This window comes from Rhinatrema bivittatum, chromosome 4 (genome assembly GCF_901001135.1).
Source record: "Rhinatrema bivittatum chromosome 4, aRhiBiv1.1, whole genome shotgun sequence".
Lineage (NCBI taxonomy): Eukaryota > Metazoa > Chordata > Amphibia > Gymnophiona > Rhinatrematidae > Rhinatrema > Rhinatrema bivittatum.
Window position 1 is genome coordinate 221,352,305 of NC_042618.1, and position 17,593 is coordinate 221,369,897.

General features: G+C 46.1%; 1 protein-coding gene across 4 annotated transcripts in view; it reads right to left on the reverse strand.

Annotated features, from left to right (window-relative positions):
- Positions 1–17,593, reverse strand: part of CCDC87 (coiled-coil domain containing 87) — a 513,138-nt gene that overhangs the window by 34,101 nt on the left and 461,444 nt on the right. For all 4 annotated transcript variants that reach the window (XM_029599749.1, XM_029599748.1, XM_029599751.1 and 1 more), the window contains one exon: positions 1,356–1,470. In XM_029599749.1, the coding sequence (XP_029455609.1) occupies positions 1,356–1,470 (115 nt within the window). The remainder of the gene's footprint in view (positions 1–1,355; positions 1,471–17,593) is intronic.

Consider the following 17,593-nt stretch of genomic DNA (forward strand, 5'->3'; position numbering starts at 1 on the left):
AGTATAAATTTCTCCGTCGTGGGTATATTTCCACGCAAGTGGCCTTTCATTCTAGAATAGCAACTACGCCCCATTGTCTGTGAGGTGGCTTTCCCTCAGGGAATTTGTCCCACGCCTTTTGGGAGTGCCCGCAGATACAATCTTTTTGGCATAAAGTAGTTCATTACTTAGAATTAGTATTAAAGTTGCATATTCCACATTCCTATTATTGGTTACGTTTTGGCTGCATTTCGCCATTGCGGGTGAGAGTTCTGGGATCCCGATTATTCATTCAGAAAGCCTGCCTTGTGGTGAAGAAGATTATACTTACCTCTTGGACCGACACTACGAGTCCCTCCTATTGGGCATGGCGTAATAGTTTACATCACATGATGCCGATGGAAGTGTTTTCTGTGAAATTCTCACCGAGGCAGAAGAAGACATTTTTGGAAACTTGGGATTTATACTTGCAGAGACTTCCTCAACGGGTATGAAGTTTAATTATCAATGAGTGAAAAAGTTCTTGTGAATTCTCACAATTGCAGAATTACTGCTCCATGGCTCTGCTGCAGTTGGATGCGCACTGGTTTTAAGACTTTTAGACTCCTTGGGGAGAGGGGGGGGGGGGGGGGAGAGGGAGATGTTGACTTATGTTGTTTTTCACTTGCTATTTCTATCTTGTTGGGCAGGGGATGACTCAGAAACCCGTCATTCCCTGGGTAGTGTACTTTATATGAAAATAATAAAAACTGTTTCACATAAAAAAAATAAAATACATAAAATACAAGCAAAAAACATAATTAAATACATAAACAATAAACACAGACAAAAATAAATTATAAAATATCCCAATCAATATGCAACATAATCAACAAATAAAACTGCAGTAAAACCAACTGCATTGTCCAGAATCCACAGTCAATAATTCTGTATCAAACTAAAACTGTACTAACAAGTTATATATTACATTTCATTTCATTAAGCTTATCCAATAAATAATAGCAATAAATATAATCAACATAGTATAATTGCTGTCAATGACTCTACATTAAATCATTAAAAACATTGCTTCATTAAAAATGCCTTTAACAACTTATGAAATCATACAATAGAAGATTCTGATTTCAAACTTTCAGGTAACTAGTTCCATAAAACTGGTCCAGCCACTCCACTTGTTCCTTAGACTCTGCAGGGGCAATATTCAGCCACTGAATATACCAGGCTAACTTAAAGTTAGCTGCAGGTCATCGCCAGACCAGAATTAGCCACATAAATTAAGCAGCTAATTCCATTCCTCCCTGAAACATTTCCCGCCCGCCCCCAGTCATGCAACTGTTTGAAGTACCATCCTATATAATGGATTAGTATTAGCATACCCTTTTGAAATAATCTGTTTGGATTAGAAGCAGTTCGCTCAAATATTTCTAGTTTTCTAAGAAGTTCTTCTCTTTCTTGGATGTATTTTATTGCTCTTTCCCAATCTGTAAGTATCTTAAACACAAAGTAAAATTAATTAAATTGTAACATTTCCTTAAGTAGTGATGTTCTTATAAGAAATACAATGGGAAAAAGCAGAATTGCCTGCCTGTCACAGGTGTCTCTGAGGACAGCAGGATGTTGGTTCTTACATGTGAGTGACATCATCTGATAGAGCCCAGCCCAGAACTTTTACTGTGCCTCTTCACTGGGCATGCCTAGCATGCCATTATACCACACATCCACGCAGGGATCCTTTCCATCTTGTGGAAGCCAAATCCATGAGGAGGTGGGCAAGTTTTGTGAGGACTGACATCCTGTTACAGATAATCAAATCTGCCTTCTCCGAGGATAAGCAGGATACAATCCTCACACATGGATAATCCCTAGCTACAGCTTGTCCTGAACAAAAAAATGGGGAAAATCCAAACCACAATCTATTTTTTTTTCACAAACAGCCTTTTTTCCACTTTATAATTTATGAGGGGAAGTCTGGAACAAAAACAATGGATCTTAGGAGAGAGTGGAATTGGGTTCTATACCTCAAAGAAATTCCTCAGGACAGACTGGCCAAACCTACTATTGCATCGGAAGCCCTATTGAAATTATTGGAGCTCTGCTAGACACAACCCAAGTAAGAGCTTTCCTTCTGCAACAGAGGGCTATCACCTTGATATCCACAAAGGAAAGAATCCAGATGAGTCAGCAAGCATCAGCATGGGACATGTTGAGATGTGAATGTGTAGAGAGAACTACAAGTCATAGCCTTGTAGATCTCCTCCATAGAGACCAACCTTAGGAGAACCACAAACTCTGCCATGGTTCAGACAGAGTGAGCGTTGATATGGCCCATCAGATTCACTCTTGGCTGGGCAATCTGCTAGACAATTAAATAACATATGTTTGGCAATAGCAAAACATATGTTATTTAAAAGAAAAACAAAAAGCAGGGTAGACTGTCTATGGGCTTCAGTCCATTTCAGGTAGAAGGCAAAGGTTCTCTTATAATCCGAATGGTATAGTACTTGATAACTGACTGCTTCAAATGGAATTCTGACACCATCTTAGGCAGGAATTTAGAATGAGTATGCAGAACCACTTTCTCATGATGAAACTTGGTGTAAGATGGATAAGTTATTAGAGCCTGGAGCTCACTTATTCTGTGTGCTGAACTGACCACCACCAAAAATATATCTTTCCAGGTCAGGTACTTGAAGTTACAGGATTGCAGTGGTTCAAAGGGAACTTTCATTAGCTGGGATAGAACCATGCTGAGGTCCCAAGACACAGATGTTGGCCTGATGGGAGGCTTCAAATGAAGCAGGTCCCACATAAATCAGACAACCAAAAGCTGAACAGAAATGGGTCTACTTTTTACATGCTCATGATAATTGCCAACTGCACTGAGATGAACTCTTACTGAGTTGGTCTTGAGGTCTGAGAGACAATTGTAGAAAGTAATCAAGGAGTTTTCTTCTTTTTTTGTATTATCTCTTTATTGGTTTCAATATGCCAATACAGTAAAACTCAAAAACAATCCAGCAAAATGAAACCAAACCATTTTGACATGTACTTTGAGTACCCCTTCCCCCCCCCCCCCCCCAGATGCATCCAGATAGTTTCACCTATACTCACTAACACTGTTTTTATGTAGAGCAGGAGAAAACATCTAGGGCCTTTCCCTGTACGTACCAGGATCAGTCCAGGACACCTGGGTTGTGACTCCGCACCAGTAGATGGAGACAGATTAAAACTTGTGGGCGGAGCCATATATAAGCCCCTGTGCCAGTCACAGCCCCTCAGTCTTACTCTGTCTCCAGTAGATGGTGCAGGTCCAGTCACAGCCCTGCCTGACCTGATTCTGGTTGTTTGTCAGGTTTGATTTTTCATTTAGTTTTTGGTTAGGTCTGATTTTTTTAACTAAATTGGGTTTTCTTTTTAATTCTTTCCCGGTTGCCCTGCCTCCCAGGGGAGTTGAGAGGTCCTGAGGGGACTACCCTCCCCCGGTTGAGGCCACTGCCAGGGTTGAGGACCCGGCTGAACTAGTGGCAGCGTCAGGGGTGACACCAGGGAGCCTGGTTCACTCACCCCTGCAGGAATAAGGGCTTTTCAGAACCAGGGACAGCGATTTTTTTATTTAAAAAAAAAAAAAAAAAGTTTTACTTTTGTTTTTGCGGCTCTCTGTTGCCTGGCGTCGCCGCTCCGTTTTAGTCGGTGGGGGGGCGTCGTTGGCAGGGGGGAGGTCGCCAAATTGCGCCGTTTGCTTATTTTGAATTTTTTTCTGCTTGTGGTAATTTTTTCGCCGCGGCTCCGTTTTTTTCTTCCCGCGTTTCTCGCCGGCATGCCGCGTGCTGCACAGTGCAGGGCCTGCGGCTCTGCGCGCGCGCGCGTCTCTCAAGGGACAGCCTTTGTTCGGCCTGCGTCCCGGGTGATGAGGGACCTTCGGTAGCGCCGCGGGGGGCTCGTTCCCGGGTCGCGCGTTCGCCGTCGCGCGGTGGTAGCTCCGCTGACAGGCCTCAGGATCTTTTCCCGGTCAGTGCGGGAGTGGCGGCCATTTTGGCCACCGGACGGGAAATTTCGCGGGAAACGGTGGAGGCCTCTTCCTTTCCTCCCGCGCTTTCCCCGCAGCGTGTCACGGCGGGGGAGGTTCCCTCGGAGGGGCTTCGGTCCCGGGGGGCTTCCAAGGGTGATTCTTCGGATTCTGGTGAATTTTCTGAGGATTTTGCGCTGTTACTGCGCAAAGTCCTCAGATACAAGCGCAGCAGGCGCAGCCGGGGGAATGGCTCGCGTGCGGCCGACCACGGGTCCCCTCTACGGAAAAAGAAAGCCAGGAAGGGCGCGGAGATCTCCACGCTGCGTCCCGGGGGAAGCGGCCTCCCAGGGGGGTGCCGCAAGAATCGGATCCCGAGGATTCCCCTGGGGATGATACGGAGTCCTCCGAGGAGCCCCTGACGGGGGCCGGGAAGGCAGCAGTGGATGGTACTGCACAGCCCATTGCAGAGAAACCTGCTCAGGCTGCAGAAGGGGACGACCCCAAGGTGGTGCGGCTATTCCGCAGAGAGGAACTGGCACCTCTCATCCCGGCCATTCTCCAAGAATTGGGAATTGAAGCTCCTCCGGTGGTGGTCCGCCAGGAGGCGAATATGGATCCTGTTCTGCTCGGCCTCACAGGACCGGCGGTCGCCTTCCCTTTTCATTTCTCATCCACGGATATCCTTTTCAAGGAATGGGATACTCCGGAGTTAGGTTTGAAAGTCAGCAAGGCCATGGATAAACTCTATCCTTTACCGGAGGACGCGCTGGAGCTCCTCCGACTCCCAAAGGTGGATTCGGCGGTGTCCGCTGTCACGAAGAGGTCTACCATCCCTGTCACGGGAACGACGGCCCTCCGGGATATTCAAGACCGAAAGTTGGAGGTACAGCTCAAAAAGATTTTTGAGGTTTCCGCCCTGGGAGTGCGGGCCGCCATTTGCACGAACTTTGCTATGCGAGCTAGTCTGCGCTGGGCCCAGGTACTGCAGGCGAATGCGGGTCTCTCTCCGGAGGAGGCTTCCCAAGCAGACAGGTTGGAAGCAGCTATCGCATATGGGGCCGATGCGCTCCATGATCTTTTACGCACTTCAGCTAGGTCCATGGTGGCAGCGGTGTCGGCACGCCGTCTCCTTTGGCTGCGCAACTGGGCGGCGGATGGTTTGTCCAAGGCTCACCTCGGAGCATTGCCCTTCAAAGGGAAATTGCTGTTTGGAAAGGAGTTAGATGACTTGATGGTTTCCCTGGGTGAGAACCGAGCGTTTAGGCTGCCAGAGGATAGGACCCGGTCGCGCTCTTCGTTTTCCGGCAGAGCCCGTTTCCGGGGTCCCCGGAAGTCTAGGCCGCAAAGATCCACCGGACCCTCGTATAGGCCGGCTTCTTCTCGAAACACTCACTGGCAGCAGTCCTTTCGGGGCAAACGCTTTGGCAGGCAAGGAGGGGCCCCGTCGGGTGCGGGTTCCAAGCCTTCGCAATGAAGTTCGGCTGGCCCATCCCTCGTCGCGCCCTCAGCACGCTGTTCCAAACGTGGGGGCGCGTCTATCCTTATTTCTCGAGGAATGGGCCAACATGACGTCGGATCAGTGGGTCCTCGACGTGATAAGACACGGCTACGAGTTAGATTTTGCTCGCATCCCAGCGGACAAGTTCCTGGTCTCGCCTTGCAAGGATCCCAAGAAGAAGGCAGCGGTGCTAGACACCATCCGAAGACTAGAAACCTTGGGGGCCATCTCTCCAGTTCCGGCCGATCAGTACGGCAAAGGCCGGTACTCCATTTACTTCATAGTTCCCAAGAAGGACGGCACTTTCCGCCCCATACTGGATCTGAAAGGAGTCAACAGATGCCTTTGGGTCCCTCACTTCAAGATGGAAACCATTCGTTCGGTGATCGCGTCAGTGCGGCCAGGCGAATTCCTTGCGTCACTAGATCTCACAGAAGCATACCTTCATGTGGGCATCCAACCAGCGTTCCAGCGGTTCCTGCGGTTTTGCATTCTGGGAAGACACTTCCAGTTCCGGGCTCTTCCGTTCGGCCTGGCGACAGCGCCTCGGACGTTCACGAAAGTGATGGTGGTAGTGGCGGCGCACTTACGTCGGGAAGGCCTCCTGGTTCACCCTTACCTCGACGATTGGCTGATTCGGGCGAAGTCAGAGAGCCTGTGTCGGCAAGCGGTAGCCAGGGTGCTACAATTCTTGCAGTCTCTGGGCTGGGTGGTCAACTACAACAAGAGTCATCTGGAACCCACTCAGTCCTTGGAGTACCTTGGAGCCGTTTTCGACACAAAACGGGGCAGAGTGATTCTCTCTCAGGATCGGATATGCAAACTACAGTCTCAGGTGCAACATCTTTTGTCTCAGCACCGTCCGCGAGTCTGCGATTACCTAACAGTTCTCGGATCTATGGCCTCCACGCTGGCGTTAGTCCCTTGGGCGTTTGCTCACCTGCGGCCACTGCAGTCTTCATTGTTGTCCCGCTGGAAACCGATTTCAGAGGAATATTATCTTCCACTGCCTCTCGAGAGTCAAGTGCGCTCCAGCCTGGGCTGGTGGCTGGATCCCAAACATCTCTCCTGTGGAGTATCTCTTCTGCTTCCCAACTGGACAGTGGTGACCACGGATGCCAGTCTTTCCGGTTGGGGTGCAGTTTGCCAAGGGAAATCGGTTCAGGGTCTGTGGTCAGAAGATCAGACCCGGTGGTCTATCAACCGCCTAGAGTTCAGGGCGGTCCGTCTGGCATTGCAAGCTTTTCTACCCCTTGTACGAGGAAAGGCGATCCGAGTATTGTCGGACAACGCTACCACCGTGGCTTACATCAATCGCCAGGGCGGAACGAAAAGCCCTCAAGTAGCGGAGGAAGCGCGTTCCTTGATGGCCTGGGCAGAGCGGCATCTCAGCGATCTCGCTGCGTCTCACATAGCAGGAGCCGACAATGTCCAGGCGGACTTCCTCAGCCGACACCACCTGGATCCCGGAGAGTGGGAGCTAGCGGAAGAAGCGTTTCTTCTCATTTGCAGGACTTGGGGAACGCCCCACATGGACCTGATGGCCACATGGAACAACTCAAAGGCTCCGAGATTTTTCAGTCGACGCCGAGAAAGAGGAGCAGAAGGGGTCGATGCGTTAGCACTTCCCTGGCCGGCGGAGGTGCTACTGTATGTGTTCCCACCGTGGCCCATGATCGGCAAGATACTGCGGCGCATAGAATTGCACCCGTCCGACGTGATCATGGTGGCGCCGGAGTGGCCGCGCCGTCCGTGGTTTGCGGACCTGGTTCAGTTGTCGGTGGCGGCACCCCTTCGTCTACAGGGGTTTCCGGGGCTCCTTCGTCAGGGCCCCGTCTGTTTGGAGGATGCGAATCACTTCTGTCTCGCGGCATGGCTTTTGAGAGGTATCGGTTGAAACAAAAAGGTTACTCGGACGCGGTAGTTGCCACGCTGCTGAGATCCAGGAGGCAGTCTACGTCTCTGGCTTATGTTCGAGTCTGGGTAGTCTTTGAGGAATGGTGCGTGGAGCGGGGTCTTAATCCCACTTCCACTGCTATTCCTGATATTTTGGCTTTTCTCCAGGCTGGGCTGGCCAAGGGCTTAGCGTGCAGTTCCCTACGGGTCCAAGTTGCGGCGCTTGGTTGTTTGCGTGGTAAGATTCGGGGTGTCTCCCTGGCTCTCCACCCGGATATCTCCCGTTTCCTTCGGGGGGCGAAACACCTCCGTCCTCCTTTGCGGCTCCCTTGTCCTTCTTGGAACCTCAACTGGGTGCTCTCGTCCTTATGCTCAGCTCCTTTTGAGCCTCTGAAGCGTTCTACGATCAAAGATCTCACGTTAAAGACTGTATTCCTGGTAGCCATTGCGTCGGCTCGCCGGGTTTCTGAGTTGCAAGCTCTATCCTGCAGAGAGCCCTTCTTGCGCTTTTCCGATTCAGGGGTTTCCTTGCGGACCGTTCCTTCTTTCTTGCCTAAGGTCGTATCACCTTTTCATTTGAATCAATCGGTTGAACTTCCCGCTTTCGCGGTTGGGGAATCTTCCGACCCGAAGTTGAGGGATTTGAGAAAACTAGATGTGCGGAGGTCTCTTCTTCGCTATCTAGAGGTCACAAATTCTTTTCGATTATCGGATCATCTGTTTGTGTTGACGTCGGGTCCGAAGAAAGGTTCTGCGGCGTCCCGCACGACGATCGCCCGTTGGCTCAAGGAGGCCATTGGTTCCGCGTACATTATGCGCGGTAAAACACTGCCAGTGGGTCTTCGAGCTCATTCAACGAGATCTCATGCTGCGTCTTGGGCGGAATCTTCTCAGGTGTCGCCTCAAGAGATTTGCAGGGCGGCTACCTGGAAATCGTTGCATACCTTCATTAAACATTACCGTTTGGATGTTCAAGCTACTGATGCTGGGGGATTTGGAGAGAGGGTACTCAGAGCGGGACTCTCTGCTTCCCACCCTCGATAACTTAGCTCTGGTACATCCCAGGTGTCCTGGACTGATCCTGGTACGTACAGGGAAAGGAAAATTAGTTTCTTACCTGATAATTTTCGTTCCTGTAGTACCAAGGATCAGTCCAGGATCCCGCCCGCAGTGTGGCGCTATAGTAATGGAGAGTCCGCTCATTGTTGTTTTTTAATACGCTGACCCCTTGTTTTTGTTTGCTCTCCCGGTTGGAGAGTCTGTTTTTCCTGTAGGGGTGTTGGAATTATTTTCGTTTACTTAGTAAGTTTCTATGGTTAGCTATGTTGGCTTTTGGATTTTCTACTTTGACATTACGTATGACTGAGGGGCTGTGACTGGCACAGGGGCTTATATATGGCTCCGCCCACAAGTTTTAATCTGTCTCCATCTACTGGTGCGGAGTCACAACCCAGGTGTCCTGGACTGATCCTTGGTACTACAGGAACGAAAATTATCAGGTAAGAAACTAATTTTCCTTTTGCTCACACCACAAGGCAAACCACCTCCATTTTAGCCCATAGAATTTCCTAGAAACATAGAAACATAGAAATGACGGCAGAAGAAGACCAAACGGCCCATCCAGTCTGCCCAGCAAGCTTCACATTTGTAGAGAGCAGTGATGGAGCTGCAACCAAGTGAAATATCAAGCTTGATTAGTTAGGGGTAGTAGGGGTAGTAACCGCCGCAATAAGCAAGCTACACCCATGTTTATTTGTTTTACCCAGACTGTGTTATTCAGCCCTTATTGGTTGTTTTTCTTCTCCCCTGCTGTTGAAGCAGGGAGCTATGCTGGATATGCGTGTAGTATCAGTTTTTCTTCTCCCCTGCCGTTGAAGTAGAGAGCTATGCTGGATATGCGTGAAGTATCAGTTTTTCTTCTCCCCTGCGGTTGAAGCAGGATATGCATTGAAAGTGAAGTATCAGGCTTATTTGGTTTGGGGTAGTAACCGCCGTAACAAGCCAGCTACTCCCCGCTTTGTGAGTGCGAATCCTTTTTTCTTCTCCCCTGCCGTTGAAGCAGAGAGCTATGCTGGATATGCGTGAAGTATCAGTTTTTCTTCTCCCCTGCAGTTGAAGCAGAGAGCTATGCGTGAAGTATCAGTTTTTCTTCTCCCCTGCTGTTGAAGCAGAGAGCTATGCTGGATATGTATTGAAAGTGAAGTATCAGGCTTATTTGGTTTGGGGTAGTAACCGCCGTAACAAGCCAGCTACTCCCCACTTTGTGAGTGCGAATCCTTTTTTCCACATTTCCTCTTGCTGTTGTAGCTTAGAGTGATGTTGGAGTCACAGTAACCATGTGTATGTTTATTGAATAAACATACACATGGTTACCTAGTGGAATTCTTTCTTGAAGCTAAATGAACCCAAGTCATATCCTCTAATAGATCAAGAGGTTGGAAGGTCACCCTCAACATCCAAGCAGTGAGAGCTAGGGACCTGATGTTGGGATGATACAACTTGCCTTCATCCTCAGTGATGAGATCTGGGGAATTCACCACTCTGATCAGTTCCCTGATGGACATCTCCCTAAGGAGTGGGAACTAAATCTTCTTGTCCAAAAGAGAGCTATGAGAATCAAGGTTCCCAATCTTCCTTCAGCTCTAACAGAGTCTTCATGACTATTGGAGGATATGTGTACAGCAGACTCTTGTCTCAATCTAGGGCAAAGGTATCCAAAGCTAATTTGCCCTGTGTCATTTTTCTGCAACAGAAGAGTGAAACTTTCCTGTCCCAAGGGGATGCAAACAGATCTACAGTGGGTGTGCCCTACTTGTGAAAAACTGGTTTGCTACTTCCCCTTTTCCCCTGTCCAGGAACCATTTGTGTGGTTCCAGGATCAGACTCAACTTATTTGCCAGGATATTCTCCACACTTGTCGGACATGTGGTCCTGAGAACCATCTTTTGGGAGATGGCCCCGTCCCACAACTGGACAGTCTTCTGACACAAGAAGAACAATAGTGTACCTTATTGCTTGTTGATATAGAATATCAGCTCTTGGTTGTCTGTTTGGACCAGGACTACTTTGTTGTCTAACTGATCTGTGAAAGCCTTTAGAGCATACCAAATTGCCCTCAGCTCCAGGAAGTGAAGTTGATGAAGCTTCTCCTGAGCAGAGCAGAGACCTTGGATACAGAGAACCTCTACATGTGCTCCCCAACCCAGAATGGGTGCATCCGGGGTGTAGGCAATTTCGATTGGACAATTTGGAAGGTTATACCCTGGTCAGATTGAAATTATCCCACCACTAGGAAAAGGAGTCCATGAGTGGTGGTTGACATGATACTGTCGTGTATATCCTAAGTGGTCTGCAGCCACTATAATCTGAGGATCAACAGGTCTTTCCTCATGTGGAGATGTGCCAAGGGCATTACATTTATATGTCAAAGACCCAACATCTCAACATGTCCCATGCTGATGCTTGCTGACTCATCTGGATTCTTTCCTTTGTGGATATCAAGGTGATAGCCCTCTGTTGCAGAAGGAAAGCTCTTACTTGTGTCTAGCAGAGCTCCAATAATTTCAATTGAGAGAACAGGCTCACCTGGGACTTCAAGGCTGGAAAAAGAATCCAATTGGGTTACCTTTAATCCATGAATTAGTTTGGCCATTATCAAATTACCACCACCACACTTCATAGGGCAGGGGTGGGAAAATATTTGGTATCCATCAATATGAAGCTGGTTAAGGAGAAGCCAGGATTCAGTTATGCAAAATAAACCCAGTTGCATTTTTCTTATTAGCTCTATAATTATGAGAATCTTTTTCCTGATTGCTTGAAAATTAACAAGATACATGAGAAAGGAATTCTAAGTTGAACACATGTATACATCATCTCTCTTCAAATCAGATAAACTCCTCGGGGGCCTACTGAGCGATTTAGGAATAATCCCTGCATATTTGCCCTGACCCAAAATCATAGGAATAAACTCACCCATCATGATACGGAACAATCATAAATAAAATTAATAAGAGACATGGCTGCGTACAAAGAAGCATGCTCCTTGAGTGCACTCCTTCGGTGCATGGCGCCCTATAGCATGAGCGCCTCTCCCTTGTACCCGACGCACCAGATAACATCAGCAAGGGGGTGGATTCAGTCTCACTGGATACAGGGAAGGAGGTGTTTTGGCAAAGGCAGGCAGGCTCAGATGGTATAGGAATTGGAAGGCAGATCAGCGGCATAACCATGGATAATAGGGAGGTTGCAGCAAGCTCTTCCCATTTTCTTTGGAATCAGGAAGCACTTGGAGTGGAATCCCCACCCTTTTTCCTGTTGTGGAACAGCCTTGATCACACTGGCCTCTAAGAGGGAGGATAACTTCTTTTGAAACAATTCCTGATGTGGAGAGTGACCTCAACTGGGGGGAGGGGAGGGGGGGAATGATTTGGCGGAAGACCCAATAGATGTAATTTGTACCCTTTTCTTATGATGCTGAGAACCCACATGTCCAAAGTTATACTGGGCTATTTAAATAAAACCTCAGCCTGCCTCTGAAGGGAAAATCGTCAGATAGAATGTAAGCTATACTCTCTGCGCTCTAATCAAAATGCCATCCTAGGCGTTAACTTAGGGCTGTGGCATGGGGCCTGTCGAATATGGGCAAAAGATAGTGCCTCCTCAACTGAAAGAGTGCCTCCTTTGCCCCATTCCCAGAAACCTACTGAAAAAGGAGGGTAGTTCTGGAGCGATTATGGAGAGCTGCTGAAATGTTGCATGGTGTTCAAATACCTGTGTTACTGCTTCCTTAACCCTATCTCCACAGAAATTCTCTCTGGCACACAGAACATCTGAGAATCTTTCCAGGACCTCAGGTTTGAGACTTGCAGTCAGGTGAGTTTACAGCTACCAATCCCCATGACAGGTTCTTGACGCCATTTAGAAATATCAAATGTCAAGTGGACCATGTTTTTTTTTCTGCACTCCTTTCACTTTTATTAGTGACTGCTTTTGAGGAAGTTGCTCGGCCACGCCTTGCATCTGCTACAATAGGTCCCTCAAATACTGGCCCATGAAGAGTTGGTAGGAGGCTAGGGGGCATTCACCATAGCCCTTTGAAATACCTTTTTTCCAAGAGTGTCCAGGGTTCTAGAATCTTTTCCCAGGGGTACCATGGCATGGGTCCTAGTCCTCTTGGCCCTCTTGAGAGCGGTTTCAACCATCACAGATTGTTTGGTAGTTGCCTCTCTTCAAAACTGGGAGCCTTCAGGACAAGATAAATTGCATCCATCTTGCTCAAAGGAGCCACAGAGAGGGGTTTTTCCTACATCCTCATCTGCACTTCCTGAAGGAGTTTGTACTCTAGGACTGCTAGAGCTACTTAGAGGGCTCCACAACCTGGAGGATGTCCAGCATTTTATTTCTGGTTTCATCCTCCATCAGCAAAGTAAAGGGAATGGCCTTCACCATTCGTCTAACAAAACCAGTGAAGGAGAGGTCCTCAGGAGGGGATTTCCTTCTCTCTGGGGGAGAAGGGTGGGAGGCAAGACCAGATAAGTCCTCTTCATCAGAGGCATTATTGGATCTATAGCTGTATCCCCAAAATAATTCAGAATCAGACCCTGACTGGTAGGCCAGCGGTGAAGACCTGAACAGTGCCCATTTGTTAGACAAGGCCTCTGAGAGGGGTATACTAGTTTGCTTGGGCCTGGAACTCTGGTGGCTCAGGGAAACGTCCTCCATGATAGACTGCAGATCACTGTCAGGGAGGCTGCCATTGATTCCAATTCTTCTCTGGGAACGAACATCAGTACTATCTCCAGTGCAAGGCCACCAGGTAGCTGGAGGGACTCGAGCAAGGGCTTGACTTCAGTCCATGCTGGTCTCAGTGCCTTTTGCTGGAGCACCAAGGTCTTGTAGTATATTGCCCAAGGCTTGCTGAATTTTTTTATGCAGTTTCTCCTCAAAGTTAGCTGATGCCAATATCAACTGAAAAGCAGGAGGGGTGGCTATGTCTTCCTGGGAACTGAGAGGTGCATCGATAGCTGATACTGGTGCAATTCCACCCAGTGAAGATGGGCTCTTCTCCCCATGGGATTGCTTTGAGTGGGTTCTCAGCCATTGCTGGACAGTCCCCACTCCTGGCATCGTGCACTGATGGAGACCAATGCCGATGCTTCTTTGCCTTCGCTCAGTGCCTGGAATTAGAACAACATGACATCTGTGTAGAAGAAGCAGGACCTAGTGCTTTCTTCAAATGGGAAGAAGTAGGCAATGGATTGTCTCTCTGGTCTCTACTGATATTCAACATCAAGGGGGTGGAATGCTCTCTCGATGATGATGTATCACCAGCATCTGGTGTAGCTCCCGGGTCCTTCGAAGTTGACATCTCCATTGCCAATGCCAATGGGTCGGTCTTCTGGTACCCAAAGTGCTTCTCCATCAGTTCCAGCCAGGAATGTCCTTTAAAGGTTAAGGCTGTGCAAAGATAACACCTTCAGATATCATATGATGCCCCAGGCACAGGATGCATCTATCATGGAGATCTGCAATAGACATAACCCTGGTGTACTGAAGACATCATTGGAATTTGCTGGTCTGTTTATCCATGGCCAGCTGGAAAACAAGGGAAATGAGAACAAACTCTATGACTGCTAGGTGGTCAATGCCCACCAGGTACCAACTGAGCTTGAAAGATGGAACAAAAAAATGTAAAACCAACCGAAAAACCTACCTAGGGAACTACATGGAGATGAAACAAGATCACAGGGTCCCATGATGAATGAACCCTGCAATATCTTCCCTCCTGAGAAGAACATGAGGAGCAGGAGAGTGAAGAACTAAGACCAGTGGTCTCCGTGGAAAGAAAGAGACTGAAAGAGCCCCCACGTGGACATGTGGTATAATGGCATGCTGGACATGTTCAGAGAGACACAGTTGAAGTTCTAGAAACTTTGACATAAAAGTTCCAGGATAGACTCTATCTGATGATGTCACCCACATGTGAGGACTACCATCCTGCTTGTCCTTGGAGAAACCTTAGCTGGAGGAAAGAATAAAAGGATGTATTTATAATGTTAACAAGTGATGCTTATAAATATTTTTTACTTCAAACCAAATGGAAAAATTAACTAACTTACAAACTGAGGTTAAATTCTCAAGACCCTACCTGTAAAGTATCTTTTCTGAAGGAAGTACTTCCATGCATTTACTCTGAGTCATGTGACTAAAGACATTTATTAATATTTACTTGCCCATTTTGAGGCATTAGATCATGTACAGTAAAATTATAAAATACATGATAGCAAGATCATACATCCTAAAGGAGCTTCCCAAGTGAACAGTTCTAGAACTTAGAATTCTACCTACCAACCATCATTCATTCATTCCAACAGGATTGTTGCTAGACAAAACAGTGATCCAGGTGGCCCTGAGGGGGAGGTGGGTGTTTCTCTAATGACATGGTTGACAAGGGGAGGTGTCATGTCCCCTCTAAGATGACTAATACTAAATATACACAAGAAGAGGATTCAAACAATGATTACATTCATTTTTTATTTTTATATTTGTTAACCTATCTAACATTAAAATCTATCTAACACACTCATCCTTCACACATGCACACACATATAAAAACAAAATTCATCAATCAACATGAAAATGCACAATGTATATAATAATGTAAATGTACAGTATCAATTGGCATAGTTTTTTCAATTATTTAATAATTTGTATAAAGTGCGAATGCTCAAAAATAATTAAATCTTATAAGCGAACTGAATATAAGTCCCAAATATCCAACAAAGATCTTCGTTTCACCAAGCTTATCTCAATGGCTTCATCAGGGATGGACTTAGCTTAATAAGCAACCGCTTATACCCCACCAATATTCTCTTAATGCTTTTCACAGAAATGTATTTCTTCGTGTTGCCAATTTTTGAAGAGCCTTCCAACAACAAACTTATGAACTGAATCGCAATTGTTGATATTATATCCCAACAAGGACTTTATAATATTCAGAAATCTGAATAAAGATAATTAAGATCATAATAATTATCTTTTCAACGGACAGGTACCTCATTAACATATGCACTACTACAAAATTTCTACTGCTCTACTACATCCTTACTCAACATCTCTGCTGTTCTGCTTCCCCATTGATCAAAATATCTCCCCTAATGTCGAAATCTTCCATACTCCTATGTTAATCCCCACTATCACACAATCATAAGATCGCCAATCGAAACTCGCTCTCATAACCTTCATATAATCACTTATAGAGACCACATCCCCATTTAAAATAAACATCAAAAGTGCCCACCAATACCTTCAAACATTCTCCAAACGAATTTTTCACGAGCAGTTCAAGTTGTTCATATCACAACCAACTATAACATCCAAAATAGAAATGAAAAAAATCAGATAATCAAATTTATCACCAATAAACCAACATTCATACCGACGCTGTTATAAAGACTCGTACCTTTAACAAAATACTTCAAGGAAACAGTTATACTCAATGTGTAAACTCTTTTAACATCTTGTTTCCCCAAAAAGGATTCATCATCTATAACACAGAATTGAAAAAAAGAGTCAAACAAATTCCATTCCAACGCCAGTTCTAAATGTACTCACCAACGCGTTCTCTCAACAGACACCTACCCGGAAATTACGTCTACTTCATGTTTGAAAAATGTTTAATGGACCAGAATCTACCCTTCCTTTATACGAGTTCACACACCCAGCTGACATAGCTTTAAAGGGACCCTCAAAATCACCAAAACGCACTCCATTCGACCGGTCCATTAAGTCCATGAGGACTCGTAGTGTTCCATTTAAAAATGAAACTTTGTTCTGCACGTCGCAACGCTGTGGACAAATCTCCACCGTTCTTTAAACAAATTCTTTTAATAACAAAAAATCTGATATCCTTCCATGAATGATCCGCCTCCCTCCAGTGGTCAACCAGGGGGGCATGTTCTTTTAATACCTTAATCCTACTGCGGTGCTCTATAATACGAGTTCTTACCGATCTGCAAGTTTGTCCCACATACATTAAGTCGCATGGGCATTGAATAATGTACACAACCCCACTACTTTCACACGAAAATAACCCAGGTAACGTATAGATGTAATTCGTATTAGGAGGGTGAAAACTTTGGCACTGAACAACGTGTTGACAAACGGAACAGGAGCCACAAGCAATCTGACCCTGAACCTGATTATTCTCAATACCCTTAATAGTGAGTCCCTTCAATCTATCATGTAATGATTGGCGTTTTTTTATGGCGAAAATAGGGGGTTGGTCAAAAATCTTTAGTGGGGATAATATGTGCCAATGATTCAAAATTGAATTTTTTATTGCAGAAGTTTTCATAGAAAAGGGAACGGTACATATAACTCTCGACGGACTCTCTTTATTGCTAGGGAGAAAAAGATTCTCTCGATTAGCATACAGAGCTCGTTTGTATGCCTTCTTTATACAAGAATTAGAGTACCCCCTCGCTCTAAATCTATCCCACAATTTTGAAGATTGAATCTTAAAATCCAATGTTGAACTACATAACCACCTATAGCGTAAAAATTGTCCCACAGGAATATTATTTTTTAACCTTTTGGGGTGAAAGCTATCATAATGTAGCAAGGTGTTCTTGTCTGTCTTTTTTCTATAAACCGAAGTTACCAATTTCCCTTCATGCTTCGAAATCTGGATGTCTAGAAAGTTAACAGTATCTATATGTATGGATGAGGTGAATTTTAAATGATCATCACTCGAATTCAACATCAATAAAAATTGATTCAACTCATCTCTTGAACCACACCATACAAAGAATAGGTCATCGATGTATCGTTTCCAACACAACATTTTTGAAAACCATTCTGTAGAATATATATATCTCTGTTCAAAGTGGGAAATGTATAGACAAGCTACACTAGGTGCCATAGGGGATCCCATGGGGATCCCCCTGACTTGCAAATACAACTGATCACAATAGCTAAAGATATTGGAAGTAAGAGTAATTTCAGCAATAATCAATAAAAATTGAATACGACGGGAGCCTACCTCTGTTACTAGCTTGATGGTTGCAGCATAGCATGCTGGTGCTCACCTGCACTGCCTACCCTTTCAGATGGCCCTGCATGCCAATTGTCAGATTTTGTTTTAAAGCTAAGGCCATGGAGATGTACAAAGAATTGAGTTTACAACTCCCCCAAGTGGCAGATGGTGA